The sequence below is a fragment of the Capra hircus genome, chromosome 26 (genome assembly GCF_001704415.2).
Source record: "Capra hircus breed San Clemente chromosome 26, ASM170441v1, whole genome shotgun sequence".
Taxonomy (NCBI): domain Eukaryota; kingdom Metazoa; phylum Chordata; class Mammalia; order Artiodactyla; family Bovidae; genus Capra; species Capra hircus.
This window is the reverse complement of record NC_030833.1, coordinates 14,842,007-14,868,603: the sequence shown is the minus strand read 5'-3', so window position 1 is coordinate 14,868,603 and position 26,597 is coordinate 14,842,007. Positions and strand designations below refer to the sequence as shown.

The following is a 26,597-nucleotide window of genomic DNA, read 5'->3' as shown; positions in this document are numbered from 1 at the left end:
TGAGTGGGAGGGAGCGCTAGGCAGAAGGAAGAGCACAAGCAATGACACAGCGGTGGAGAGCTTCCCAGAGGCCTTGCACCCTGCCTCCAGGCTGCCCCCCCGATTGCATCACAACCACCAATCTCATCAGGTTACTCCCAGCCTCAGGCACCTGCCCTGGCTCTCCTCCGCCCTTCGTATCAGACCTAACTCTTTAACCAATCAGACAGCTCCATTAGCCCCTCATCACTGCCTCCCCCATCATGACAGCCCCCAGACAACCCCTGCACCAGCTGGGCTGTGTTCTCTGCCATCTGGGAAGCCATCTGCCATCCCCCTGGCCCCATTGTGCACCCGTGTGCAGGGAGAAAAGACCCCCACTAACCTTCCCATAGGAGTAGCGACCCTCGTGGCTGACCTCCAACCAGGCACAGCTTTGAGCTACTCTTCCAGGGGTGGGAAATGGGATCAAGGTCACAGAGTTAGCTGGGCTGAGAAAGAACACCTGGTTCCACCCTCACCAGCTCTGCCACAGACAGGACTCTGCCCTGGGCTGTTTCCACAGCTGCAAGCTGGGCTAATGACCACTCCCCATCACAGGGCTGTGTGGAGACCACTAGGGAAGGCCTGTGAGAAAACGCCAGCCCCAAGCTGGGTGCGGAGCAGGAGTGTGTGTGTGCTAAGTCACTTTAGTCCTATCTGACTCTTTGCGACCCCATGGACTGTAGCCCGCCAGGCTCCTTTGTCCATGGGATTCTCCAGGCAAGAACACTGGAGGGGGTTGCCATGCCCTCCTCCAGGGGATCATTCCCAACCCAGGGACTGGACCCATGTCTCTTATGTCTCCTGCACTGGCAGACAGGTTCCTTACCACCAATGCCACCTGGGAAGCCCCAAGAAGCACAGACACACCCATCATCCCTGGGGCCAGGGCACACACCTGCTGGCTGAGGTTCTCTACCTGAGAGCCACTAAGCCGCCTGCTCTGGACCAGAGGAGGCCCTCCCGCACCACGTGCGCACCCCAGAAACCACTGCAGGCAAGCGAGGTGGCCAGCCGGGCTGAGCCGCGCTTGTGCTTCGCAGCCCCAGCATTTCTGCTTGAGCTGACCATCCCCACCCTATGAGCCAGCAACTCCATCACCAGGACTCTACCTGAGAGAAATGAGTCTGTGTACACATCCACCAAAGGATCTGTTCCAGAAGGTTCACAGCAGGCTTTACATCATTACCAAAACCCGGAAACAATCCAAACATCCATTCACAGAACAGATGAACCAAGTATGGTGTGGCTGTACACTGAAATACTACTTAGCAATGAAAAGGGAGCACAATCCAATACACCCAGCAACACGAACAAACCTCAGAAGCACTGTGTTGAATGGAAGACCTTGAACATGAAAGAACAGAGGCTCTAAGCTTCTAATCATATGAAGTTCAGGCACATGTAAGGTGAAAGGTGTCATCATTAGAACAATGGTTAACTCACAGCAGAGATAGACAGAGACTGGAATGGGGCATAAGAGAACTTTCTAGAATGATGAAGATGTCCTCTGTCTTGCCTACCATGGCAGTTATGCAGTGTATCTGCCTCCTACTGCTGCTTTCAAAAATTATCACAAACTCAGTGACTTCAAACCAGACAGTGCTGGAGGTAAGAAGTCTGACACAGGTCTCACCAGGCCAAAATCAAATAGGACTACATTTCTCCTTCTGAAGGTTCCAGGGGAAAATCCATTCTATTGCCTTTCCCAGCTTCTAGAGGACACCTGCGTTCCTTGGATTGTGTCCCCTGGCTCCTTCTTAAAAGCCAGCAGCATAGCACCTCCTAATCTCTGACTCTGACCCTCCTGCCTCCTCCTTTATGTATAAGGACCCTTGGGGTTACACTGAGCCCACCCTGATAATCCAGGACAATCTCTCCTTCTCAAACCCCTTAATGGAATCACACCTGCAAAGTCCCTTTGGCCGTGCAAGGTACCACATGTGAATGTCCCGGGGAGTAGGACATGGACATCCTGAAGGGCCATCACTGGGCTCATCACGTGAGTACCAGTTCAGTTCAGTCACTCAGTCGTGTCCGACTGTTTGTGACCCCAAGGACTGCAGCGTGCCAGGCCTCCCTGTCCATCACCAACTCCCAGAGCTTGCTCAAACTCATGTCCACTGAGCTGGTGATGCCATCCAACCATCTCATCCTCTGTTGTCATCCCCTTCTCCTCTTGCATTCAGTCTTGCCCAGCATCAGGGTCTTTTCCAGTGAGTCGGTTCTTGACAACAGGTGACCAAAGTATTGGAGCTTCAGCATCAGTCCTTCCAATGAATTTTCAGGACTGATTTCCTTTAGGATTGACTGCTTTGATCTTCTTGCAGTCCAAGGGACTCTCAAGAGTCTTCTCCAACACCACAATTCAAAAGCGTCAATTCTTCGGCGCTCAGCTTTCTTTACAGTCCAACTCTCACATCCATACATGGCTACTACTTGTGTATACCACACAAGTATATGGTGTGTGTATGTATATATATATGTGTGTGTGTGTGTGTGTATGTATATAAATATATATATGTGTGTGTGTGGATAAAAACCCATGAACTGCACACTTAACATGTGTAGGGTTACTGTAAGTAAATTATACCAATAATGAAAATAAACAGCATACAAGAAGGACACCTGTAACCTGGGCTGTGGGGGTTACATCTGGGGCATGGCATTGCCGGCACCATCTCACTTAATCTCCACACCTGCCCTGCATTATCAACTGCTTTCCAGAAACCGAGGCATGAGGAGATAGAAAACTTTGCTTGCAGCTGGAAGAAGGCAAAGGCAACTTGAATGCAAGTTCTGTGTGCCCCCCAAGATCACTGAAGACACCCAGGGATCCAGAGGGTGGAACTAAGGGGAGCGGTTGTCCTTTGATGACCCCCTCTTACTTACATGTGGGTACAAGAACATTCCCCCAACTCCACCCTAAGGAAAACCATGTGAGTGGGGTGAGAAAAGAAAACTCAAGATAGGGACTGTAGAGATGATGGGAGGCCCACACTGGGGACCCCAAGTGTGGTCCAGAGGGTCAGCCGTGCTTTAACTCCACCCAACGGAAGAATCAGAAATCCAGGTGGCTAGGTGAAATCTCTCATGCATTCTACAACATTTTATTTATTTTTTTACTTTTGTTTGCGCTGGGTCTTTGCTGCTGCGTGCGGGCTTTCTCTAGTTGCAGCGAATGGGGCCGACTCTCAAGTTGCAGTGTGCCGGCTTCTCACTGTGGTGGCTTCTCTTGTTGAGGAGCATGGGTTCCAGGGCCTGGGGGGCTTCAGGATCAGCAGTTGCGGCTCATGAGCTCCACGGGCTCAATAGTTGTAGCACAGAGGATTAGTTGCCCCGTGGCATGTGGGATCTTCCCAGACCAGGGCTCAAACCCATGTCCCCGGCATTGGCAGGTGGATTCTTAACCACTGGACCACCAGGGAAGTCCCTCTCCTTCATTTTAATTATAGGCGATGAATTCAAATGAATGAGCAAACCTTTGTCCACAGGTGGCACACGCCATTGTGCCCTTCCTACCTGCTCCTCAAGGCTCACCAGCAAGCAGCAGCCTCATCCCCTAGAACTCTCTACAGGGCGTGGGCACCTGCGGGGAAACTGCCAGACGGACACAAAGCTGCTTCTATGAGACGGGGCCTGACTGCTCCTAAGGGGGCCCACAAGGCTGCTGCAATGAGGCCTCCTGCACGGGGACACACACTCCAGACGCGACAAGGGGCCCCACTCCCGAGGTCCCTGCTGCTCCTGCCACTAAGGCACTCCCAGAAAGAAGGACTCTCAGGTGTGTCTGCCTTTTTGCCAGACGCCCACCTGACAGCACCTTGCTATCTGGGCTCCGGGTCACCTGTGTCCAGGTTCAGACAGCTCTGCTGAGCCACCCACAGCCCAGGCCCTTCAGGCAGCACAGCCCTGAGCTCTAAGAACAGAGAGCTCAGTCACTTTTCCAGAACCCTTGCCACTCGTGCCCATGCAGAGCCTGCACTGGGGCAGTGCCCAGCCCCTCTTGCTCCCTGGATGATTGGTGAAAGGGACCCCAAGGGTCTTGTGGAGCGGTTTTCTGGTGGCTGGAGGCAAAGCACGTGAGGGAGTGTTAGAGAAATTATCCAGGACAAGGATTTTTGAAGAATACAAAAATCCAAGTTCAGAAACCATCAGGTCCACCACCCGCTCTCTTCCCATGGAGTCTTAACCAAGAAACATATCCTTTCAAGCCTCTGTGTCCTCGTCTATAAAAGGAGGATAACACCCCCTTCCCCACGGAGCTGGGTTTTGTGAAAGCTCGTCTATTGGCTCTGTCTCGCGTGAACTGGCAGCTTTGAGTTCCAAGGGGTTAACCGGGGCTGCCTGTGGGCGTGTGGTCCTGGCTGTTTCCGCCTTTCATCCTTTGGATTCGATTTTCCATGATGAACGTGTAATGCTTTTGTTACCAGAACCAAACTTATCTTAGTTTTTTCCCAGTCTCTGTCCAAGACATCATGCTGCTGCTGCTGCTGCTAAGTCGCTTCAGTTGTGTCTGACCCTGTGCGACCCCATAGACGGCAGCCCACCAGGCCCCCCTGTCCCTGGGATTCTCCAGGCAAAAACACTGGAGTGCGTTGCCATTTCCTTCTCCAATGCATGAAAGTGAAAGTGAAGTCACTCAGTCATGTCTGACTAGTAGCGACCCCATGGACTACAGCCTACCAGGCTCCTCCATCCATGGGATTTTCCAGGCAAGAGTACTGGAGTGGGTTGCCATTGCCTTCTCCGCAAGATATCATGAGGACAGAGATGTTGGGGGTGGGGTTGGGGGGGTGAGCAGGGTACGAGGCTGGCTTCCGCCTCCCCGGGGGCCCTGCTGCTCAGCCAAGGTACTCAGTTCTCCTGCACGAATTCTCACCTACTCCTGTTTCCCACAACAGGACCCCAGCCTCCATCAGCTCACAGTGACCACCCGGTTCCCACACTCTGGGGGCCACTTTCTGTCTGGCGAATCTCCCCATTGACCGCATGGGGTAAGCTTTATCTCCCAGCTCCACCCTCGAGATGAGGAGACAGAAGCTCAAGAAGGTTTCTAGGCCTGCCCAAGGCTCACAACGCATCTGCCACAGAGCTAGCCCAGGACTTGAGCTGGTCCCACGATTCCGCACTGCCTCCTCTCACAGCTGAGGGCTCAGCTCAGGGACCTGCCTAGAAGGAGCTCTTGAACTGCCTTGACTTCAGCCTCCTCCAGGCCCAGGACTTCAACAGGTATTGCTCTGGCTCTAATAGTCAATCCCCTGTGCGTGGGTGTGTACTAAGCCGCTTCAGTTGCGTCCGACTCTTTGCAATCCCATGGACTGAAGCCCACTAGGCTCCTCTGTCCATGGGACTCTCCAGGCAAGAATACTGGAGTGGGTTGCCATGCCCTCCTCCAGGGGATCTTCCTCACCCAGGGATGGAACCCGAGTCTCCGGTGGTTCCTGCACTGCAGGCAGATTCTTTACCGCTGAGCCACAGGGGAAGCCCAGGTAACCCCCAGCATGTCCCCAAATAAATGTCCCCTGCCTGAAGTGGGCCATCCTCAGTGCTGAGACAGACATCTTGCCACTCTGTGAAGGGGCAGGCATCCTGCTTGGGTCCCAGGCACCACCCTGAGCTCCTAGCTCCTCTGGGCTCCAACTTTCCCCCCAGCACTGCCCTCAGCTTTAATCAGTCACATCCTCGTCAGGATCCTGCTGTTCAGCTGTCACATTTGGGGACACGCCTGGAGCTGGCAGTGTGCGTGGGATGACCATACGGCTGCCCGTGGGCTCTGGGCCCTGAGGGTTCATCTAGGGGTCGGGGGAAGCAGGAGACGGTCACCTTGAGTGGTAAGCATATTCACAGGTGGAAACCAATCCACAAATTCTTCTCAGGGTAAATGGCAAAACTAGCTGTGAGCATGGGCAGCAGTATGGAGAGGGAGACGCTTTGCTGGAAGAAGGAGGTCGGGGGGGTGCTGCTATCTTGGGACACGAAACCCCTGACCACTCCCTCATGAGTCATAGGATGAGCCGGGCCACCCCTCCACCACGATCATTATACTTTTGGCTTGTGTTTATGTTTTGCTGCTTATGGCAACCTCATTGCTAGTATTTTACTAGAAAGTGGTCTCACCCTTCCCACCCCCATCCACTAAGATTTTTGAGGGGCAATGTTAGCATGAGCCCCCTGCATTCTTCAGCATGCTGTATTCTATCTTAAGGTCTTACTCTATAGGAATACATGCCTATTTCATAAGATAGATAAATATATATGTAATATACATATATAATTCAGTGAGGAAGTCTGCTTTTTCCATATAAATATTCATTCAACACACAAGGCTTAGATCAAAAAATAAGTAGGAGAAAGTGAAACCGACTTTCCTATTGCATCTTGATATATCCCATCCTGTGGGCTCATCTTCCTTCCTGAGAACCTCGGGCTCTGACCCCAGCAGGTAGCAATTTGGGATCTCACTGGTGAATGTTCAGGGAAGACCCAAGGAGTGCAGTGGCGGGGCAAAATCAGTGTCCACAGCTAGCCAAGTCTTTGTGGGTTCATGTTTAACGAACCATACAAAACCCAAGGGAAGATCTACCAGAAGCTTCTACAGTCTCTCCTTCCCTCTGTCTTTGTCCCTCTCCTTCCCTCTCCTCCACCTCTGTTGTTCCCTCCTCCTCTCCTGCCATATCTGCATGCACACACATACTTATGTGTGCACACATACACACACACACACTCCCAGCAGCCTGTCCTGAGATAGGTCTGGAAGTACTCAGAAACACTACTGAGCGACTAAGCACAGCACAGCACATCAGGTCTTTGCTGGGTCTTTGGCACCACTGTTCACCATTCCCCTTGGGACTAGACCATCTCTTCCCCCCAAGTCCCCTCCAGGGCCCAAGCTGGGTGCTGCCAGCACACTGTCCGTACCCTCAGCCTCCCGGTGCTCATATCTCAACCCAGACAAGCACAGTCTTGCCTTGCCTTGAAAGACATTCTCCCACTAGGTCACTGTCTGCTCTTCATGTGACTGCCACTTTCAGGATTCCGTTTCTTTATCAGGAAAATTGAAGGGGTTGGCTCACAGATATTGAAAGCCCTATTATACCCTCCAGCTTTAACCATTTCTCACTCTGATCATCAAAGTCACACTAACTAAGTGCTAATGGCTCCTGAGGACCCAGCAACTCCTCCCCGAGATCTCCACTAATTCTGGTTCCCTGACGGCTTAATTTACCAAGCAATAAAATCCCCCTATTTGGGCCTAATAAAGTATTGTTAAGTTTTTATTTTGCCAAAGACAGACATAAAAACTTTTTATTAAATCTATTATCTGCTATTATATTCAATCCATAAAAGAAAGGAAAATAGGACTATACTAGTTATCTATTGCTATTAAGAAAAAAACCTTTTTAACTCCAAAAATTTAGTGGCTCGAAATGACAATCACTTGTTTGTACAGAACTCTGCAATTTGGGCTTTTCCCACCTGGGGTCAACTCATGCATGAAAGTCATTTGAAGGCTTAACTGGGGCTAAATGATCCAAGACAGCCTCACTCACTGTGTCTGATGTTCTCCCGGGCTGCTGGGTGGGGAGGCTCAGTTCACCTCCATGTAGCCTCTCCAGCAGGACAGCCCAGGTGTCCTACACAGCAATGTAACAGGCGGGCGAGTCCCAACGCACAGATGCTCATCAAATCTCTTCTGGCTTCATGTTTGCGGACGTCAGTTTGGCCAAAACAATTCACTTGGCCAAGCCCCCGGTCAAAGCAGGAGGAGACTGTGCAACAATGTGGTTACCTTTAATGTAACAATCTATAATATCATAAGGGCATATCAGAAATTCTCTTTTCTGGATGGAGTAGATTTAGCCTCATGGAAACCTACAACACAGTCATCTGTGCAACTTCCTCACAGACCCATTAGGCTTCACGCATCAGAGCCATTTCCAGCCCAAAGGCTGGTATTTGGAAAACACAGCATCTATCAGTTACCATCTTCTTTCCAACTAGACAGAGGTGGCCTCAGAATGCCTCCCAACACAGCATTCCAGATTCCTCCCAACTGACCAGAGAGGGCACACAAAATTCAAGTCTGCTTTCCATCGCTCACCTAAGGGTTTTCTCTTCAGAGAAGTTATCTTTTGAAAGACAACTTGGGAGAAGAAATGCTTAACCCAAAGGAAGATGGCGGCAACTCCAGGCACTGTGTCCAGGGTCAGGTGTAGAACCTCCCTCCATCCTCAAACCACAACCACTGGGACCAATCTTAATGTTCTCATGCACCAGCCAATGAGCCTCACGGACCAACACATCCCTGCACAGATGGCCACTGGCAAGCAAGACCATGGGACCTTCACTTTGGGCCAAGCCACACCAGCCGTGGCACTTCACACAGATGTGGCCCTTGCCTCAGTTCATGCCAGCCTCCGCCTGGCAGCAGTGCCTAGACCCGGGCCCGACCTCTGTACCCTGCAGGTTCCCCCCTCCTTTCTCAAAACCAATGAGGAACCAGCAGGGAAGGACTGCTGAAGCCCCACCCCAGCCCTGAGAAGATGATAGCCCCAAGGTACAGGCTTGGGTCTTGGGGGATGACCTTGGGGGTCCCTTTCTTAATGGGCAAGGTCTGGGCCTTGGGGTCCTCACCAACTAAGTGATCCCAAACCAGAAGGATCCTATGTGGACAATTTCTGGATGACAAAATCTTCCCTACTTGAAAATACTCTACGTGTTGATTTGCTTGTGGTTACATGACTGTGCTCACTAGTCAAAACTCATCACACTGATACCAAAAAACTGTGAGTTTTACCTTTTGTAAATGACACCTCAATAAGTGCAACTTAAAAAAAAAAAATCTCCCTAGCAGGGAACCATGTTGCACCTGCTTCGTCAGGCCCATGCCCTTAAATGACTTTTGTGAGCACCTACTATGTACCTGGTGGGTGCTTTAAATAGTAAAGTTGCCACACACGGAATGTGCATGTTTTGTGTGCAGGGAAAACCCTTCATGTACTTGACTTTTATCTAATTCTCCAGACCATCCTGTAAGGGGTTGTTACCCACACTTTACAGAAAGGGTCACAGGAGCTCAGAGAGGCTGAATAAACTATTCAGGTCCAGGCCATACAACCAGAAGGTGTGGAACCAGGACTCAGATCAGTAACTCCTAACTTAGCTAAGCCTGTTTTACTCCACCAATTTCCCATCCCACGCTAGCTCCAGGCAGGGTATGTTTGGTGTTTTTTATGCATAAAAGAAACTAAATGACTTGCCTAAAGATCATATTGCTAACAAGAGGTGACATCAGGCTTTGAAACAAGCTGATTCCAAAGCCCCTCTGCCTTACTGCCCATGGGGGACATCTGGGGTCCCTCATACCCCATTCCACATGCTAGGCCCTCCCTTCAGGGACTATCTGGCTCCAGGTGACTCCCCTTCCTTCACCCATCCTCCTAGCACCTGTCCTAGCCGGTGTCCTGGCCAAGATTGTCAGAGGCCCACCCCAAGGGATGGCCTGTTGCTAATATCTTTAGACATCTTGCCAAGGCTGGTCTGAAACCAAGAGAGGCCTTTCAAGGGCACCTGTGTAGCCCTAAACATCTGGCTCTGACGGGCCTAGGCCCAGCCGGGTTCCCAAGGCAGGGACAGACATCGCTGCCATCCCCCAGGTCCCCATTTTTTTCTGCAGGAGAACCCCAGGCAGAGAGGAAAGGTCACGCCCCAGCCTTGTTCCATCAGTCTGCCCCAGCGTCCCCCGAGTGGGCCTTTGTGGATTTGGCCAGATACATCCTTTTTATTTTTAATTTTTTTTAGTGATACATCTTTGATGGGCCTTTCCACAGCTGAGTAATAGGCCTCCCTGGAGGGTTCTCACATCACTCCTTGTACTTAAGACAGAACAGATGCTGAAGCAAATGCGTCGGTTGATGTATTTGGCATCATTGGACAAATGATGTGTCCCTTTTGCTACATTCTAACTCAGGAAACCACAGCTTGACCTGATGCCCACGGCCCCTTCAGAGGGGTCCAGGTGGGCAGCACCACATGGCTGAACCATGGCCCAGCGTGCACCAGGAGAACACCCCATGAGTTTGCACTTCATTTCATGGGAGAGGCCCAGAAGTCAACTACTCCACTCATTATGAAGTACTTACATGGAAGAACGCAATTTCCTCCATGAAAGAAAAAGGAGTAAAATTTCCAGTAGAGCGTACATTTATTCTCCACCTGTACGGATGTATAGCCCTTACCTAGAAACCATCTCCTGCAGATGACGTATTTGGTTACCAGCACCATAACTACCTGTAGGAGGGTCATTCTCTGACCATAGGATATGTTCCCCGGCTCACCCCACAGGAAAGGAGGCTCTGTCCCCTGGCCAGGGGTAACAAGCAATCATGCCTGGACCTAGGGACCTCCTCTGGGAACCTGGATTTGGGAGAGAAAGACAGATTGGGGAGGGCAGAAGTGGGCCTGCAGGGAGGGAAGCCATGCAGAGCAAAGCAGAAGGAAGAAATGGGGGAAGGAGCGGGGAGAACTCCAGGCTCCCAGCTCTCTCACTCTTACACCTGGCGGCAGTCCAGGAGCCATCCTAACATCCTTTCTATAAAATGTCCTTTTCGGCTTCCTCCAGGGAGAAAAGGTTTGGTTACCTGCAACCAAAAGCCCTCCTCCACACTCCTTTAAAGCAAACACTCTGCCAAGGACCAGGACACAAAGGATGGGGAACTACCAATGTTGATTGAGAAAATATGCAAGAAAGTGGAAGAGAAAAGGCTGTGGGGGTGGCGACAAGTGAGTAATTTATTAATGGCAAAGAGGTTTAGATCAGCGTGCCATCTCTGACTGATGGAGAGAGGCTGGCTGGACTGCTGTGCTGAGGAATGTTGACTGAAAAACATACACACAGCCTAAAAGTAGAGAGTCATGTTTTATTCAGCCGAAATGTTTAGGACTTCAAGCCCAGGAGTGTGTATATTCTTCAGTTGACAACAGGGTTATGAGGCAACCTCTAGGTTCAGCAGGGAAGTGTGTAGAGGGAGGGAGTGATCTGGATTCTTCGACTGGCTTGCCAAGTGTTTGGGGGCAGTCTCTTTAGCCCTCCCTGACCTTTGCCCACCTATAAGATGAAAGGGTAGGCCCAACCCAGTCATTGACAACCCAGGTCTCAAAAGGCTGCAGAAGTCACCTAAAAACTCTGTTTTCTCAACAACATTAATCTCCGCTTTGGGAACAGGACTCCTGACATTTGTGCCGTAAACAGTTTCCTATTCCAACTGGCAGAGATGGCTCCTCAAGGACAAAGAGAAAAGGAACAGAAGGGAAGGAAGTGACCAGAGGAATTCAGCCTTTAGCCCATGGAAACCTGGGGGAGAAACAGACAGAGGCCAGCCTGGGGCCTCTGCATCAGAAGGCTCCAGCCCGCCGCCCACATCTTCTGTATCCCAAACGGGACCAAGAATCTGGGTTCAGAAATCTGTTCCCAGTCACTGAGAAACCAATAAGACCACAGGGTCTGGTTTACCAAAAGCAGAAGGCAACAAGGGAAATCACGTTACTGGCAGTTTATAGCAATCAAAGAAGAACCAGCAAAACCCACTGCCTTCGGAGGTCTTGGGAGGTGGGGGTGGGGGGGAGGAGGGGAAGTGGGCTGGAGGAACAAGAGCTGCATCCTACAGAACTCACTACCTTCCTGGAGCCTTGGTTTTCCTGATGGTCATATTGGAACTTAGCAGGCAAAACTACCCAAAAGGTATGCAGAGCATTCAGGAAGTAAAACAGTCTCCATTGCGTGCATGTGCAAGTCTGACTCTTTCTAACCCCATGGACTGTAGCCCACCAGGCTCCTCTGTCCATGGAATTTTCCCAAGCAAGTATACTGGAGTGGGTTGCCATTTCCTTCTCTAGGGGATCTTCCCGGCCCAGGAATCGAACCCATGTTTCCTGCTTGGCAGGTGGATTCCTCACCCTTGAGCCACCTGAGAAGACCTAATATGCTCAGCAATGAGGTGAAAATGAAAGCAGTACCCAGAGGCTCTCCCTGTTAGCTGACTCCTTTGAGCCCCTCTCCACCACAGGGCCAATATTTTTAAATCGATACTCATCCCACAGCAGAAATGAACACAGACATTTCTGCTACACTGCCATGTATTTTCTTGAAAATCTTCATATTTGACAAAAATGCACACTAAAAATAACAGGCTGCAGGGGGAAAACAGGGTTGCTGCATACCAGTTAACACCTACAGAACCTTGCACCTGAGCCCCTCCAAGACCAGTAAGCGCTCTAGGGACATCCTGGTCCAGCAGCCACTGGGCCTGAACCCAACACCACCTAGTGAATAAGTTGTTGGCTCCTGTTCCTCCTTTGAGATGGAGAACCTCAGGGGCACTCACTTCTTACAGAGACAAATCTTATCAAAATGCAAAGCCCCATCCAGAAGGTCACCTGCACCACTGATTCCTTATAAGGACAATGTCTTCCAGCTCCTTCATCTGCTCTCTGAGCTTCCCCATACAGCTTAAGGGGATGGAAACCTATGAAAATGGCCACGACTTGCCCTAAAGGAAGGTGCCTCTATACATTTTCATTTTTTTCTTAATTCTGATTGATCTTTAACTATGAGAAAGCCCACCCTGATCTATCAAAATATAAACACACTGGGAAAAATTGCCAATGAGCCAACACAACTTGCATCTATACCCACATCATCTCCCCATTTGTCAATCATAGAAATACATGCTGTAACAATTTCCAGAGTAAGATAATTGAAAGTGGCTTTTAAGATCATTTGACTGTGAGTAACATCTGATTTATGCATGTGAGAGTTGGACTATAAAGAAAGCTGAGCACTGAAAAATTGATGTTTTTGAACTGTGGTGTTGGAGAAGACTCTTGAGAGTCACTTGGACTGCAAGGAGATCCAACCAGTCTATCCTAAAGGAAATCAAGCCTAACTATTTATTGGAAGGACTGATGCTGAAGCTGAAACTCCAATACTTTGGCCACCTGATGCGAAGAACTGACTCACTGGAAAAGACCCTGATGCTAAGAAAGATTGAAGGCAGGAGAAGGGGATGACAGAGGATGAGATGGGTGGATGGCATCACCGACACAATGGACATGAGTTTGAGTAGGCTCCAGGAGGTAGTGATGGACAGGGAAGCCTGGTGTGCTGCAGTCCATGAGGTTGCAAAGAATTGGACACGAGTGAGAGACTAAAATGAACTGAACTGAACATCTGATTTACAAAGGGCTGATTTCTGGACAATTGGCATGGACTCACAGAACATCTTACAAAGTGAGAAAATCTAACCAACAAGTTGCTTGAAAATGTACAAGATTTAAGGTTTGTACTTTTAACATTTTAGTCAAGCTGACTCTGTTAGATTAAAAACAACCACAAATTTTTCACAGCACCTCCCATTAAGAGGTGGAGTCTCTTTCTCCACTCCTTGCATCTGGCTGCCCTGGTCACTTGCTTTCAGCACTAGGATGCAGGAGAAGTGATTTTATAAGACTCCTCAGGAAGCCACTTATTTTGCAGACATTTCACTAATTCGTTACTAATTTACTACTTTCCCCTACTTGGGCATAAGTCTTTGATTCAGGTATCAGTGATTCCTTAGGCTCCTGAGAAGGATCTAATTGAGCCCCCGGAATGGCAGTGTCTCCGAACACCCTACCAGGATTTGTTAGAAGCCAAGGGCTTGACTTCCCTGGTGGTCCAGTGGTTAAGAATCTGCCTGCCAATGCAGGGGACACAGGTTTGATCCCTTATCCAGAGAGATCACACATGCTGTGGAACAACTAAGCCCCTGTACCACAGCTACTGAGCCTGTGCACCCTACAGCCCATGCTCTGCAACAAGAGAAGCCACGGCAGTGAGAAGCCTGCACACCGAACTGAAGAGCAGCCTCCACTTGTGCAACTAGGGAAAGCCTGCACATAGCAACAAAGCCAAGGCAGCCAAAAATAATTTTTAAAAAAAGGCCAAGGGCTGACTAACAACCCAAACCCCAGGAGGGCATCATTCAGCAGGTTCAGGAGGAACCCAACAGATATACAACCCAGAGGAGGGACAGTTCGCAACATTCACATTGCTCCTGGGTGACGCTGAAGGCTGTCTAACTAACGCACCTAAATCTTTCTGACTGTGGTAGACAGTCCCCCAAATATGCCTATGTTCTAATCCCTGGAGTCTGTGAATATAGGAAAAAAGGATTTTTGTAGATATAATGAAATTCAGGGTCTTGGAAGAGGGGGAGTACCCTGGATTGTCCAGATGGGCCTAAATAAGAGATCCCTCTACAAGGGGTCCTGGGAGGAAGGAGACAGGAGGGGCCGAGTCAAGGAGAAGACATACAAGGGAAGCAGACTGGAGTGATGATGCACTTGAAGACGGAAGAAGGGGCCACAAGCCAAGGAATGCAGGTGACCTCTAGAGCTAAAAAACGCAAGGAAGCGTGTTCTCCCCTAGAGCCTCCACAAGAACACAGCTCTGACAGTACCCTGACTTTAGACCAATGAGACCCACTTTGGAATGACTTCCAACCTCCAGACTATAAGATAATACATTTGTGCTGTTCTATGCCACTGCCTTTGTGATCATTTTTACAATGGCAATAGGAAACAAATACATTGGATAATTCTTCTGGGCTACAGGAATGTAACTTGAAACTATTATTCATAATGACAATAACAGCTAATAATAATAGCTAATATTAATTTAGTGTCTACTTTGTGGTTAGCTTTAAGTACTTTTCTTATATAAACTCATTTAATCCTTATAAAACCCATATGAAGTTAATCTATATTTCACAGATGAGAAAATTGAGCCTGTAAGAGGTTATGTAACTTGCTGTATGTGTTAATCCCTCAGTTGTGTCTGACTCTTTGTCACCCCATGGACTGTAACCTGCCAGCCTCCTCTGTGCATGGAATTCTCCAGGCAAGAATACTGGAGTGGGTATCCATTCCCTTCTACAGGGGATCTTCCTGACCCAGGGATTGAACCCGAATCTCCTGCATTGAAGGCAGATTCTTTACCATCTGAGCCACCAGGGAAGCCCCACTTGCTAGGGCCACATGAGAGTTAAAGGACATAGCCCAGAGATGAAACCAGGCGGTCAGGCTCCAGATCCCATGTTCAGCCATTACATCTCCCCAGTCAAACCAACAATAACAATAATCAATTGTAGCCACTTCCTGAGCCCCCACCAGGCTTCTGCCCAGCCCTGGACATATCATCTCTCACAGCACCCCAATTGTCATAGCACCCCAATGGAGCAGAATTATTAATCATCCTTGTTTTTAGCAGAAGAAACTAAGGCCCAGCAACGTTACACCCAGATGTTAAACACATCTGAAGCCAGGAGTGTCAGAGGCCAAAGCACAGATTTAACCACACACCCTCCTGCCTTCCTCGTCCCACTTGAGGTCCAGGTGGCTGAGAAAAGGACGGGGATAAGTGACACAACCACATAATTCATCTTCCAAACTGAGATACTCAGAAAGTGAATGGAGTCATTATTAATACTGTCACTGACAAGAGGCACAGACAGGAACTGTCCCAGCAAACCTGGACACACAGCGACCCTAAAGACGTTGTTGTTATTGTTGCTTCAGTTGCCAAGTCATGTCTGACTCTTCACGACCTCATGGACTGCAGCACTCCGGGCTTCCCTGTTCATCACCAACTCCCGGAGCTTGCTCAAACTCATGCCCATCGAGTCAGTGATGCCATCCATCCAACCATCTCATCCTCTGTCATCCCCTTCTCCTCCTGCCTTCAGTCTTTTCCAGCATCAGGGTCTTTTTCAAGGAGTCAGTTCTCCACATCAGGTGGCCAAAGTATTGGAGCTTCAGCTTCAGCATTAGTCCTTTCAAACAGTATTCAGGGTTGATTTCCTTTAAGATTGACTGGTTGGATCTCCTTGTAGTCCAGGGGACTCTCAAGAGTCTTCTCCAGCACCACAGATTGAAAGCATCAGTAGACTAAAAACAAGGCAAATAAGTTGCTGTTCCCCAGCACTGTTCCCCAGAAGGCGTGCTGTGAAGCAGCCATTGACCCTTCCTGACATCACAGCTACCAAGACTAGGTCAAGGCTGGAAGAGGAGCATGGTCCTGGCAAAGCCCAGAGCAGAATGTGCAAAGCTCCAGACTTGGGGCATCAGCACAGTGGGCCAAGCGTGTCCAATGGTGGTCTGGAAGTCCATCTGAGGGCGGAGGCTGGGGAGCCCTGGATAGAGTCCTGGATACAAACAGACCTCATTCCTCACTGGTAACCCAGTCAGAAACCCATGTGGAGCTCAGAGCCTTGGTAAAGGACCAAGTGGAAACCAAACAGCCAGCATCCTGAGACACCAACGTCGTGGTGGAGACACCAAAGTCTCCTCCAAAGTCGTGGGCCTGCTGGACAAGAAGCCACACTGCCTAGGGCTCAGGCTGGGTCTGCTCCTTCCCAGCACTGAGATCGTAGCAGTATCCCTTCTCAGCCCTCCTTTTCCTCTGAGCCTCCTGGGCGAAACTCAGCCTCTGATAACTGCCTGACTCCATCCACTGGATTCATAATAGTGAACAATAGCAAACACTCACCGTGAGTCAGGAAGTATACTCAGCACTTAGCAAGAGTTACAGGAGTAAATAAAATCCACTCTGGAGTAGGCACAAAGGTTATTCCCATTTTACAGAGGTGGAAACTGAGGTGGGAGGGGGAGTAAGGAACTTGCCCAGCATCCCACTACTGGTACACAGTGAAGCTAGGATTGGAATCCAAGGTGACTTCCCCTGTAAATTCCCACTGGAACATTCTCTCTTTCCCACCTGGCCAACCCAGAGCCATACACTCCAGTGCAGACAACCCTCACCCCCACCCCCACCCCCACCCCTCGACATACACACCAACTCCAAGGGAGGGCCCCAATTCCCCTGGTGGCCAGGGACCAGGAAGTCACATTTCACACTAATTCTCACCCAATTATAAGACTCACTGATGGGCTGTGCAAACATATCCCCAGGCCCCATTTCCCTGGTGGGCCTAATTTCAGAAAGTCCAGGAATGAGAATTCTAATGACCCTGCCCTAGGTGATTCCTAAAGCTCTTCTCATCCTGTTCAAGTTCCTCGTGAGTCTGATTCTATGAAAGAGTCTAATGATCCCATGTCCTTGACTGCTTGTAAAACTCTCTAGTCTCCATCTGCCCCCAGAGCACAGTCTTAGTACAAAACCTCCCGGCAGCAGCATCTGCCTAAAGTTTATTAATTCTGTGTAGGTTCCATAGCCCTAACCATTTGGGCTATGGTTAGGGCTTCCTTGATAGCTCAGTTGGTAAAGAATCCTCCTGCAATGCAGGGAGACCCCGGTTCAATTTCCTGAGTTGGAAAGATCTTCTGGAGAAGGGATAGGCTACGCACACCAGTATTCTTGGGCTTCCTGGTGCTCAGCTGGTAAAGAACCCGCCTGCAATGCAGGAGATCTGGGTTCAATCCCTGGGTTGGGAAGACGTCCTGGAGAAGGGAACAGCTACCCACTCCAGTATTCTGGCCTGGAGAATTCCATGGACTGCATAGCCCATGGGGTCACAAAGAGTCAGACACGACTAAGCCACTTTCACTTTCCCTTTACTTTCTGTTTATGGTAAGTGATACAAGTTTTCTATTGTGGAAGTGATATAAATAAGACTCTTATAATAAGTGTATTAAAAAAATAGTAGGTCAATTTTTTAAATAATCATACAGTACATTACAGTTTGGGCAGTCAGTACACTGGTGGAATCACAAACAAGGAACAGAGTGGCCGACAGAGAAGAAAATGGCAACCCACTCCTGTAGTCTTGCCTGGGAAATCCCACGGACAGAGGAGCCTGGCGGGCTACAGTCCCTGGGGTCGCAAAGAGTTGGACACCAATGAGCCCACACTCACAACAACACACACAAGTGACTGAAGACTGAGAAACAGTTCCCTGAGGATAGGAGGTGTCTGAGGAGGCTTTTCTGAGAGGCTGAGTTCTCTTCTAGCAACACCCACAAGAGGAAGGTCACAGAGAGGGGGACGCACTTAATTCGATTCAGCCTTAGTTTCCCCTTGTGTAAAACCACCCACTTAATGGAGAATTTATAAGGATTAAGTGAGATGATAAAAGTGAAGTATTTAACAGAGGCTGGTGCTAAAAACTCCCTGCTGACTCAGACAGTCCAGCACTGGGGAGTGGACCGTGTCAGCTGCTCCCTGCTCTCCTCCCACCATGTGCTGAAGTCCCAAGTCTGAAATGCAGACATGTGAAAACTCACTGATTCTCAAACTTGTCTGCTCCCCCAAAGAGGTCTGGATAGAATAGTTTCTGGGATGGGCATCAGGACTAGGGCACCAGGAATTTTAAAACATTCTCCAAGTACTTCTAATAGGAAGCCTGGATAGAGAACCACCTGTGGTAACTAACACCAGGGAGTGTCCAGTGGCCGAAAAGTGTGGCTCCTGACACCACCTATTCCAGACCAACCCTGGATGACAGCTGCCCCCATTCTTGCTCCCCAGCAATGGAATCTGCAGAGTTGAGAAAGGTATTGAAAGGCATTCAAAAGAGCCTTCTGCCCACCCATGATCTTCACTATTTCCACAACAGAGCCAGCAGGCATCATGCACCCCTTTCACTGACCAGACAGGAAAGCTGAGGAGGAACCAACCCGGAGTCTTAGGACTCCAAAGCCACTTTGCTCCTCCAGCCCTCTGCACCTCTAGGGTACATCTGACCAAGAGCGGGGACTGGGACTTATTTGCAATAAAACGTATGTGGGAGGATTTGCAGAGTCCAGTCCGTTGCGGTGCGGTCAGGGTCATTTCTGAGCAGGACTTGCTCTTCCAGATCATCTTGTTGGCCCACCCTGCTCTCCTGGTGAGGCCCAGACCCTGGTGGGAGGCGAGCGCTCCCGGCCACATGCTGCTCATTCATTAAAGCTCTGGTTCCTCCCTGCCATCCTAATTATGCGCCGCGATAATAAAGACGCTTTCTCCCTCACCAAAGAGGCCTATTTGTGTGAGGAGAGCATTTCGCCCCCACAAGATTGAGTCGTCACTCACAGCCTTGTTGGAATCAAAGTCGCATCTCTTCAAGGGTTGACAGAGCCCCGCCTGCCTCCCTCTCCAGCCTCCGCCCACTGCTGAGCATCTGAGTTTCTAGAAGCGCCCACTTCCCCGTCGAGTGGGCAGGACTGTAGATGCCATTCCCTACTGCGGTGCTCCCTCACAGCTTGCAGACTGAGATGCACTCGACACACAGTAGGACATTTATTGAGTGCCTACTGTTACTGTATGCCCTTCCTCAGTTCAATTCAGTAGCTCAGTCATATCCGACTCTTTGCGACCCCATGGACTGCAGCATGCCAGGCCTCCCTGTCCATCACCAACTCCCGGAGTCTACTCAAACTCATGTCCATTGAGTCAGTGATGCCATCCAACCATCTCATCCTCTGTCATCCCCTTCTCCTCCTGCCTTCAATCTTTCCCAGCATCAGGGTCTTTTCAAATGAGTCAGTTCTTCGAATCAGGTGGCCAAAGTATTGGAGTTTCAGCTTCAACATCAGTCCTTCCAATGAACACTCAGGACTGATCTCCTTTAGGATGGACTGGTTGGATCTCCTTGCAGTCCAAGGGACTCTCAAGAGTCTTCTCCAACACCACAGTTCAAAAGCATCAACTCTTTGGCGCTCAGCTTTCTTTACAGTCCAACTCTCACATCCATATAATGACTACTGGAAAAACCATAGCCTTGACTAGAGGGACCTTTGTTAGCAAAGTAATGTCTCTGCTTTTTAATATGCTGTCTAGGTTGGTCCTAAGTTTCCTTCCAAGGAGTAAGCATCTTTTAATTTCATGGCTGCAGTCACCATCTGCAGTGATTTTGGAGCCCCCCAAAATAAAGTCAGCCACTGTTTCCACTGTTTCCCCATCTATCTGCCATGAAGGAATGGGACCGGAACCCTTCCTAAGAGTATGGAAATGAAAGGCATAGTGCCTGCCCGCATTGAGAGAAAAGGGACTGAGAGAAAGAGCACAAGCTTTTAGGCTCCAACTCTAACATTCAAGATACCACATTCCTCAAAGGCCTCAACTGCCTCATCAACAAAAAGACTCTGATGCTGGAAGGGATTGGGGGCAGGAGGAGAAGGGGACGACCCAGGATGAGATGGCTAGATGGCATCACAGACTCGATGGACGTGAGTCTGAGTGAACTCCGGGAGTTGGTGATGGACAGGGAGGCCTGGCGTGCTGCGATTCATGGAGTCGCAAAGAGTCGGACACGACTGAGCGACTGAACTGAAAAGAAATGAACTGAACCTCATAAGGCTGTTGGGCTTCCCTGGGTCGGGAAGATCCCCTGGAGGAGAGTATGGTAACCTACTCCAGTATTCTTGCCTGGAAAATTCCATGGACAGAGGACTCTGGCAGGACACAGTCCATAGTGTCGCAAAGAGTAGGACACGACTGAAGTGACTTAGCACGCACACGTAGGGCTGTTGGGGAAGTCAGCGGAATATTCGCATGTAAAACTGAACATGAGTTGGGATCACCAAGGGTTAGTACCAAAGGCTCTGGACCACATGGGTGGGATCTCATCCAGAAGGAGGAGTCTAGGAGGGCTTCCTGAGAAGTGCTACCTGAACTGAGTTTTGAAGGATGAGCAGGAGTTTGCTAGAGAAAAGTGAAGATGTTCCAGACAGGCAGAACTACACGAAGGCCAAAGGAGGGGACAGGGCTCTGGGAAACGCAGGAGGCGGTTTGGCAATCGTGCATAAGGGGTACATCACAGTGACAGGGGACAGAGCTGCCAGGCACGTATGGACATGGATGTGAATCCCATGACTACAGCCCTACCTAATGATACCCAGAGCATCACTTCAGCCTTTTCCCGGCTCCTCTGGGAGCCACAACCAGCAGCTTCCACATCCACCTGTAGTTTAGTGGCCACAGGAAAGTGGAGCAACTAGTCACCCTCTATTAGTAACACTCACTCACCCAGACACTCAGCACAATTCCCTGAGGGCCCCGCATGTGCTGGGATACCACCTCCTAACCCTCACTCAGCCCATTTCCAGCTGTGCCACGCTAACCTGGCAGCTTTCTCCTCAGCAAATTTGGGGGGAAAAGGCCCCCTCATAGAGTCATTCATCCAGGAACAAATGTGTGTGCATCTGCAATCGCTCAGTTGTGTTAGGACTTCTTTTTTAGTTTATTTTTTAATTGAAGGATAATTGTTTTACAGAATTTTGTTGTTTTCTGTCAAACCTCAACATGAATCAGATAGGTATACATATATCCCCTCCCTTTTGAACCTCCCTCCCATCTTCCTCCCCATCCTACCCCTCTAGGTTGATACAGAGCCCCTGTTTGAGTCTCCTGAACATACAGCAAATTCCCATTGGCTACCTATTTTACATATGGTAATGTAAGTTTCCATGTTACTCTCTCCATACAGTGCCCGACTCTTTACGACCCCATGGACTATAACCCACCAGGCTCCTCTGTCCATGGAATTTCCCAGACAAGAATACTGGAGTGGATAGTCATTCCCTTCTCCAGGGGATCTTCCCAACCCAGGGATCCAACCTGAGTCTCCCGCATCTCCTACACTGGCAGGCAGATTCCTTACCACTGCGCCACCAGGGAAGCAATAACAAACGTGATCAGGGCTAAATAAGATAATTCGACACTCTTAGATTTTAGAATGAACTAAGTCCTCAGCAAACATCATTATTTTAAATGGTTACTTATATTATGATTACCTGTCAGGATGGTGGGATCCCCTGGTGGCTCAGACAGTAAAGAATCTGCCTGCAATACAGGAGACCAAGATTCCATCCCTGGCTCAGGAAGATACCCTGGAGAAGGGAATGGTAACCACTCCAGTGTTCTTGCCTGGGAAATCCCGTGGACAAGAGGAATCTGGCAGGCTACAGTCCATGGGGTTGCAAAGAGTCAGAATCCCATCTCCAAACTCCAAAGCACCACCTCCAGAGTTACCCTCAACCCTGGCAAAACCCCTGCTGACTCTGCATTTTCTTACCCTCCCCTGAGCCTGGAGCAACTACCTGGTTTCCACTGACCACATCTAGGCCTGACTCGGTCACCACAGGAGCTAGTCCAGCCTCAGTCAGCCCCGCCCTGCTGCATCTCATCTCATCCTTCTAGGGCTCCAGGTGTCAACCAGCTCAGCTCTTGGCAGGGGCAAGACTGAAGGTCATCTCAGCCTTTTCGGTCCAAAGCTCCAGGGGTTAAAGGGCGGCCCTTCTGACTTTATAAATTAACTAATTTAAATGTTCTATTAAGGAAATTTGCAAGCACATGCAAAGCAAACAGAATAGTAATGAATGGTCATGTACCCACCACCCAGCTTCAATTACTACCAACCTGACATACTTGTTTCACAGGCACCTCCCCACCACCATTCCCACTTGATTTATTGGTAAAAGCTTTATGGCCAGCCCTTCTAGCATACCCCACCACCCAGGGCTCCCACTGCTCACAGGTCCCAACCACTTTGATGCCTCTGGCACCAAAAGAAATCTTGAAATAATCCCCTGAAGAACAATCATCTTTATGTCCCTAACAGACTGGTAATCACTGGCCCACAGGGGCTATACAGGATGGTGGTGAAGGGCTGGAGCCCTGGAATCAGACAGCCTGGGTCCAAATCAATACTTATTAGATGTGTGACCTTGGATAAGTCATTCTACCTAGGCTTAGATTTCCTACCCAGTAAAAGGGCAATGCTGGTCACAGGTTTCTGGTGCAGCTTCAAAAAATAAAATAACACATGTTCATTGCCCAGCACAGAATATGCAGTGAGGAAGCCTTAGGAATAGGTGTGTCAGGTGGTGGCTAAGCAGGCTTTGCTCTTACGCTGCTGCTGCTGCTAAGTCACTTCAGTCGTGTCCGACTCTGTGCGACCCCATAGATGGCAGCCCACCTTGCTCTTATGAGATACTATTAATATCTCTCATTTTATAGATGAAGGGGTGGAGGCCAGAGAGAAGCATGGAGCTACCAGGGACACTCTTTCTGTATCCCAAGTCCATGTGCCTGGGATTGTCACCGTGCACTTTGAACCACAGGGCCCTGAAAGTGAAGACACTCTAGAAAGGGCAGGCAGCAGTGGCAGGTGGCCCAGCACACCCAGCATGTATCCACATACTGGATGGGGAGGAGAGACAACTACACAGTGCCTGTGTGTGTCTGTGTGTGTGTGTGTGTGTGCAGGGTGTATGCTAAGTCGCTTCGATTGTGTCCTGAGGAGAGACAACTACACAGTGCCTCTGTGTGTGTGTGTGTGTGTGTGTGTGTGTGTGTGCAGGGTGTGTGCTAAGTCGCTCCAATTGTGTCCCAACTCTCTGTGACCCCATGCACTGTAGCCCACCAGGCTCCTCCGTCCATACAATTCCCCAGCCAAGAATACTGGAGTGGGTGGCCATGCCCTCCTCCAGATCTTCGTGACGCGGGGATTGAACCCTGAGTCTCTTACTTCTGCATTGGCAAGTAGGCTCTTTACCTCTACCACCACTTGGGAAGCCCATGTGTGGGGTAAGTGTGCTAAATTCCATTTTTACCAGACAGAGTGGGGGTGGGGAGGTTAGTGCACGTTTCTGCTCACTCTCTGATTGACAAGCCCTATGGCCCACCTTGCATTGGGTACAGCCATTCACTCTTCTAGCAGGAAAAGCAAGAAGCTGGTTCCCTAACTTAAGCTTTAGCAATCCTTAGCCTTTCTGATGTCCCTCCCTTTCATCCTATATATTTTTTTTCCAAATTAAAGGAAACGGGTGGGGAAAAGATAAATCAAACCAGTTGCTGAGTGATGTTCAGACAAAAGACATCCTCCAGCCCACTGCGGGCGTTTGTCACCTCCTCCCCAGGAAGAGGAGGGGAGGGGGGCAGATTCGGGATGCTGCGTTTGGGCCCCGCCTGGACTCTCCACGTCCCTCCCGGGAGTGAGCGGTGTCAGGATCTCCCTCCCCCCAGCGCTCCCCCACCACTGCAGTGCCGAGTTCGGAGGCACCTCCCAGATCCGCAGGAACAATGGGCTGGGGAGGGGGCAGGTGCGGCTCCGAGCGCAGCAGAGGGCGGGGAACACCGCCACAGACCCCAAGGCCGGGAGGACACTTCTCTGGGCGGTTGTGCTGACCCCTGCCTCAGTTTCCCCAGCTGTACTGGGGTCCCCGCAGAGCCGGGCGCTCCTCCGCTGGATGCATTTTCTCTTATGCCTCGGGCATTTCGATTTCATCCGCTCTAAGAGGCTTGCCTAGTCGCTCCGGAAGCAGCCGCCGGGCTACGCTCCCCATCCCGCAGCTGCTCCTGCTGAGGCTTTGCAGGTCAGGGACGCGCGGCAGCCTCCTTGCGCCCAACTTTCCCCACTTGGGACCCGCAATCCTGACCGGTCCGTCTCCTCTGCTGGCGAAGCCCTGGTTTATAGCTCTGGGCTCCAAGAGCTGCCCTTCTGCTTTCCCCTGCTTTCAGGTCCCGTCTCTCTCCTTACCCGCCCTCCCTCACTTTCTGATCTCGAGCCACGCTTCCCCCAAGAAAGCAGCCCTGGCACATTTGCGAAATGCGAGCGTCTGTCCTCTCCACCGGGCGCAGTCTCCTCGCCGCAATCCCGGGCGAGAGGTGGCCGCTTCGCTCCTCCTCGGCCCTGAGAATCCCCGGGGGATGGGCGGCGGTTGAGAATGGGCTGCAGTAGGGCCCGGACTACAGCCCGCACTCGGAGCGCGCCGCTCCCGGCCTCGGCGGGGTGAGAGAACAGGTCCAAATCTCTGACTCCCGCTGGTTCCCACCCTCGCCTCGCTGAATCACGAAAATGAGCGGCCGGGGACACCGTATCACCCGAGGCCGGCCGTTTAAATGGCCAGCGCGGGCATCCCCCGCAGAGCATTCAGGGGATGGACAGGGGAGACGGTGCTCTTCCAGACGCGCACTGGGCCCCGCAGGAAGCGACATCCCGCAGCGGGGGCAGCGAGGTGTCCGGGAGGGGGCTGCGGTCCTCGCCGCAGTGTCCGCACCCCAGCGCGGAGCGGAGCACGTGACCGGCGGGCCACCTTCTAGTTCCCCCCGCCCCCGCCGGACTCCCGGCCCCGCCGCGGTGCTGCCTGACCCTAAGAGGGAAGGGGGCTGGGGAAGGCGGGCACGGGGCCGCCTACTTTCCCGCGACCCGCGATGGGGCTGCGGGGCGCCGGGCCGAGCGCGCCCCCTCCCTCCCCGGCCCGCCCCGCCGCACCCCAGGACCCCGCGCCGCGCGCTCACCTCGGGACCCCGGGTCGCCGCCGCCGGCCTCCTTGTCCGCCATGGTCGCGCAGCCCCCGCCTGCGAGAGGAGCCCCCGGCGCGGCGTCCGAGCCAGTGCAGGTCCCGGTGCGTGTTCTCGGCGGCGCTCGGGCCGGGACTGAACAGCCGGGCAGCGGGAGCACTGGTCTGACGAGGCCGCCGCCGCAGCTCGAGCTCCTCCCCGCGCTCCTCCCGGGCCCGCCCCGCGCCCCGCGCCCCGCCCCGCCCCGCCGGCCCGTTGGGGAAAGAAGGCGCGGCGTCCGGCCCAGCCAGAGAGCCCGGGGTCCTCCCGCCCGGACCCGGCGCGCCTAGCCGGGCCCCTCCTTTCCGGGGCTCGCCCCTGAGGCGGCCGCGCCCGGGGTGATGGGCGCGCCCCGGGCCCGGTGTCTTGCCAGCCGGCCGGATGCAGGCGCGCGCTGGGCGCTCTGATGGGCGAGCGGCAGGGACTGGATGTCAGGTCCCTTTGGCCCCGCGGAGCGTCCGGCCTTTGGAACGGAAGGGTGTGAAGTCCTGCACCAAGCACCGCACAGGCACCCCACTCTCCAGAGGACGCCCGCTCCCCCAGGGTCCCAGAGGAGCAGTCAAGGATCTGCGTGAAGGAGGAACCCGGCGCCGCCAGCGCTCAGGCCGCGGGCGGAGGACCCGTGCGCGGACCGTGCTCTGGGCATCGCCGCGGGCATCAGCCTCCAGGCCACCTGCGCGACTCCATGGCAACTCGGAAGCGGGAGGCGCCTGCTGCAGAGGCTGAACCGAATCTTCCATATATGGGCTCCGCCCGGGCCCTCCTTACAATCTGAGAATAACGACATTAATAATTCAGGGACTGCGAGTCAGTGATTCATTCTCCCTGTCCTCTGGCTCCACACACGCGCCACCCGCACCTGTTTGATCCTGGCCAGGTGGCTTTTGAGTCCGCTATGCAAAGAGGCAACGAGGCTATGATAAAATTCTAATGATCACAGTTACTGGATCCTTCCCCTAGTGCCTGACACTATGCTAAGCCCTTAAGAGCCTTATCTCATTTTCTCTGGACCAGAGATCCCCATTTTGCAGATAAGGAAACAGATTTGAAGGTGTTAAGTGATGATTCCAAGAACACACACAGCAAGTAACTGCCCAGGCTGGAATCTCACCCAGGTCAAAACCACCAGCTGCTCCGCCCTGAGATGGGCCACAGCTCCCAAAGGGCACTTAGCCTTTAGTCATCATGCACTCAATTGATGGAGGATGGGGTAGGCAGAGGGCTACAGGGAGAGCCTGGAGACCAGGGTCTGCTT

General features: G+C 51.4%; 1 protein-coding gene across 1 annotated transcript in view; it reads right to left on the bottom strand.

The window, feature by feature from the left end:
- The window catches only part of HSPA12A (heat shock protein family A (Hsp70) member 12A), a 79,895-nt gene extending 54,409 nt beyond the window's left edge, over nucleotides 1–25,486 (bottom strand). Inside the window, exon 1 of the mRNA XM_018041491.1 lies at nucleotides 25,301–25,486. Coding sequence (XP_017896980.1) covers nucleotides 25,301–25,343 — 43 coding nt within the window. The 5' untranslated portion in view covers nucleotides 25,344–25,486. The remainder of the gene's footprint in view (nucleotides 1–25,300) is intronic.